At 32.6% G+C, this 3,901-nt stretch overlaps 1 protein-coding gene across 1 annotated transcript; it reads right to left on the reverse strand.

The window, feature by feature from the left end:
• Positions 1 to 1,128: 1,128 nt before the first annotated feature.
• Positions 1,129 to 3,084, reverse strand: LOC107919202 (F-box/FBD/LRR-repeat protein At5g56420-like). The gene is made up of 4 exons (XM_016848712.2): positions 2,866 to 3,084; positions 1,855 to 2,778; positions 1,624 to 1,764; positions 1,129 to 1,551 (listed from the first exon to the last, which is right to left on the reverse strand). The coding sequence occupies exons 1-2, from the start codon at positions 2,916 to 2,918 to the stop codon at positions 2,082 to 2,084; spliced, it is 750 nt and encodes a 249-aa protein (XP_016704201.2). The 5' UTR covers positions 2,919 to 3,084; the 3' UTR covers positions 1,129 to 1,551; positions 1,624 to 1,764; positions 1,855 to 2,081.
• Between the last annotated feature and the right edge of the window lie 817 nt (positions 3,085 to 3,901).

Below are 3,901 nucleotides of genomic sequence, written 5' to 3' on the forward strand. Positions count from 1 at the left end.
ACAAAAGTTTACCATCCAAGGTCTTTCATGAGCACACTACTCACATGGGTGTTGCATTACTTGAGGATATCATGATTTAGTGGGAGTTTATATTTTATTTGCTTTATATGTTTGTTTTCAGATATTTATGTATTTGGTTATTTTCTGATAAGAAATGAAGCATTTAGTTTATTCACTCTGTTTGTTATTTTTATGCTAACCTCACTTAAGTTTAAAGAGGACCAGTTGGAAATAGACATGTTTAGATCATATTGGATGTAATTTCCATGCTACACATCCATACTTAATCTATGTCATTTGTTTGTGTTAATATAAGTGATTAGGGATGGATTTAGTTACGATATATGTAACGAAAATCGTCTTGGTTCTATGTTAGCATTAATGGACAAAACTGTTCGGAATACCTTTTGTATATGATAGTAAAATTTTTGAGCTCATAAGGTTATATAATGACATGAAATTATAGAGTAATTAGTATATATATGTGTGGTCCAAGTGGGAGACTGTTGAAAAATATGGGCACCACATATATAATAAGGGTAATTACATATTATTTACTATCATGATAGATTAGCCCAAATTAAAAGTGATCTAATTTGGTTAAGGTTTATTGGATTTTAATTATTAAATAAAGTATGGGTCAAATATGTGTAGATACTCTAGTAATTCAGTTCTAATCAATTTCTAATTAATGATGGGCTAATTAGGAATTAGGGCTAATGAGCCAAAGTTATATATATTAGGGTTATGGTCCCTAAATTACGCATAAGATAACTTTTCTAATATTCCATCCGTGGGAAAGAGAGCAAATATTTTCTGAATTTCTTGTGTGCTAATTTGGAAGATCAAATCCTCAAGATCCGGAAAAACTTCAAGGAATTCATAGATTCAGGTACGCTTCCACATATAATTTTATTCTTGTTTTGTTATTGATGATTTGACATGATAAGATCCTGATTTATGATTTATTAAGTTTTGTATCAAGATTTTAACGATGGTAACATTGCCTTCTACTACATAAAAAGGTCTTATTTCAATTTTTTTTTCACGGAGTATAATACTAGCGGTTAAATCTAAAATCAAAACATATATAAAGAAAATTAGAAGCTAATGATTTTAGAGTGCCTTTAAAGAGAACTTTATTCCTTCAAAAATCAATACTGGTATAGAGAAATTTTGTATACATTTGCCAATGAGCAGGCAACATTAGTGACCTCTAATAGCAGCCTTTTTTATAACACGGTTGAAACTTAAATATATTAAGCAACAAGTATAGTTCCTATGTTAAACTTAGATAATAAGTATATGGCATTTCTTTGAAGCTTTTGGCAGTGCACATGTATTTTTACTCATCCTTTGCTCTCTCTTTCTCTCGCTTTTGATCTCTACGTCAAACTCTCTAAAACCCCTGCCTTCTTCAAATTAAAGATACTCCACCAATTGAAACTCTACATCCTTTCTTTTCAATGCAAAAATCTTGATTGCCTTGATATGATGCCGTAAACAAGAGGGATATTTCTTCGGTGTACGCCAATCAACGGGACCAAAGTCCTGAAAGACAAGACCAAAATATATAAAGCTACAATGAATATGTATATATGCAATTTCATTCCTTATTCGTACCTCCAATTCAGAAGCAAGAATTTCAAGACATGGACATCTAACAAACATGTTTTCCCATCCAGCATTGCAGGTACCCATCTTCAAAAAAGTCAGGTTTGGAAATTCGGGAATCAGACTGGGCCTCTGTAGCATAGCTTGAATCTAAAAAAGGAAGGTTGGTTATAGTTAAGTCACTTAGTCACTGTTTTTTCGTTTTTTACTAGAAAATGAAATCCTGGACTTTTTTTGTACCTCTGAGCAAATACCCGGTTAAATGAAATGATTGAACACAACTGAGTGCTCTCATCACATCAAATACCGAATCAGTGTCATTGCAGTAGTTTGAAGACATGGCTATAAATCCAATATAAGTGCATGCCTCTGAAAGAGAGTTTAGGTTTCTGAGTGAGAGCTTTGTTTCTTTACAGTAGACGCAGCCGAAATCAAAGAAGACCAGATTCGGGGTGTTAATCTCCACTTCAAATTGGGGCAATATAACCACCACTTATGGTTAGCCTCTTAAATGTAGGATGGCAAACACTGAGTTTGTTTAGGTTGCTGAGTTCACATGATTGAACAAGCAATTCCTCCAGCGAATTGCAGCTGGAAATTAGCCTTCTAATGGATTCATCATCAGAGAATTTCAGAAAAGTAAGATGGAGACCTTTGAGATTCGGCAGACAACAATGGGTGGGAATAGTCAGGACAAGACTTGGAACGTTGAATAATCTCAATGTGAGCACTGTTTTACAAGTGAAAACCCCGAATTCCAGGTCAGTGAAATGTCTTGTTTCGAAGGTTCCACTTTGAAAGATCAAGTCAAGTTCTCTAACGCCATGCCTTACTGCATACTGTATCCATTCATTGATCTTGCGATGATCAATTCCGGGTCCATAGCAGAGGCGAAATCTATCCACACTGATATCCTTACGCAAGGACAGAAATCCATCCACAAATTCCATGAATCTATTACGTAAAGCCCTCTTCCTTAGAACTCCATCAAGCTCAATATTGGATATGGAAGTAAAAAGATCCTTCCATCTGGTTGACAGAAGGCATGTTCGAACTGCTTCTTTCATCGGAAGCGATGAGATGATGTGCAAAATAACATTGACCGGTAACTCACTGAGTCTGTTGGCTAGGTCTTCCTCGTCTATTCTTCTGGCTTTTACGTCCCTAACATAAAACAAAAAAACAGACGAAGATGAGGTCAATTGAGGTTACTTGTCGGCAAAGTAAAAAAGAAAAGCAGACAAAACATACCTGGTTTTTAGGTTTTCAGCATTAGCGAAACCTTGTTTTCTTTTGATGGCCATGGGATTGTTTCTGATAAAAAAGAAAGAAGAATTGAACCCAAAAAACAAGATTTGAGAAACCCTGAACTAGTTGTTTAGACGCAAGTTAGCTCAAGCTGGTGGGGGAATTTATTTACGTTCAGAGTTCCAGTTCTTGCGGGATTAGGAAAACAATCTAGAGGAATTAATTAAGGTCTCTTCGCCGCCTTCTTTTGTTTTTTTAGGTTAATTATTAACAATATAAATTGATTATAAAATAATATGAATTAATGGTAATTGCTTATTTTCTGTTTAGGTTTAAATATTCCAAGGGAACTTGTATTTTTTTAAATTAAAAATTTAATCTATGTATTTTAATTTTGAGACATTGAATCCTTGTTTTTTTTATTTAACAACCTTGCTCTAAGCTAACTTCTTTCCAATTTTGCTGTTACTGGTTGATGAGACCATTTATAGGAAAAGGCAAAATAACTTTTATAGCTCTTGATATTTACAGTTTTTGTAAATTTAACCCTTACTCTTTATAAATACATAAAAAGTCTAAAAATTTAAAAATATTCTAAAATTATGGAAAAAATAAAAACTTTTTAAAAGTTAAAGAAGATATAGAATTTAATTACCAGAATATTCTGTCCTTCGGTTCATGATTTCAATTTGAAGCACTAAACATGAACAATTTTATCTCTTTATGTACGAAAAAGTATTTAAAATGCAAACTTAAAAAACATAAAGAAACTAATGCAAAACCATGTCCTTGAATCATCTCATCTGCTTAGCTACACAACTATGATTGATTTCTACACTGCTAAACTTAATAATTCTTTCAATTTTGTTTAGTTATCCCTAAAATCTCAATAATGTTCATCCCTTCAAAAAGTATATGAAAATGTTTTGTCCATGAGCAGGGATATAAAGATTAACAAAAAATTAGTAATAAAATACTATGAATTAATGGTAATTGTTGTTTCAAAATCAAAATTTGTGTTTAATTTTGAAATTTATAT

Source organism: Gossypium hirsutum, chromosome D13 (genome assembly GCF_007990345.1).
Source record: "Gossypium hirsutum isolate 1008001.06 chromosome D13, Gossypium_hirsutum_v2.1, whole genome shotgun sequence".
Taxonomy (NCBI): domain Eukaryota; kingdom Viridiplantae; phylum Streptophyta; class Magnoliopsida; order Malvales; family Malvaceae; genus Gossypium; species Gossypium hirsutum.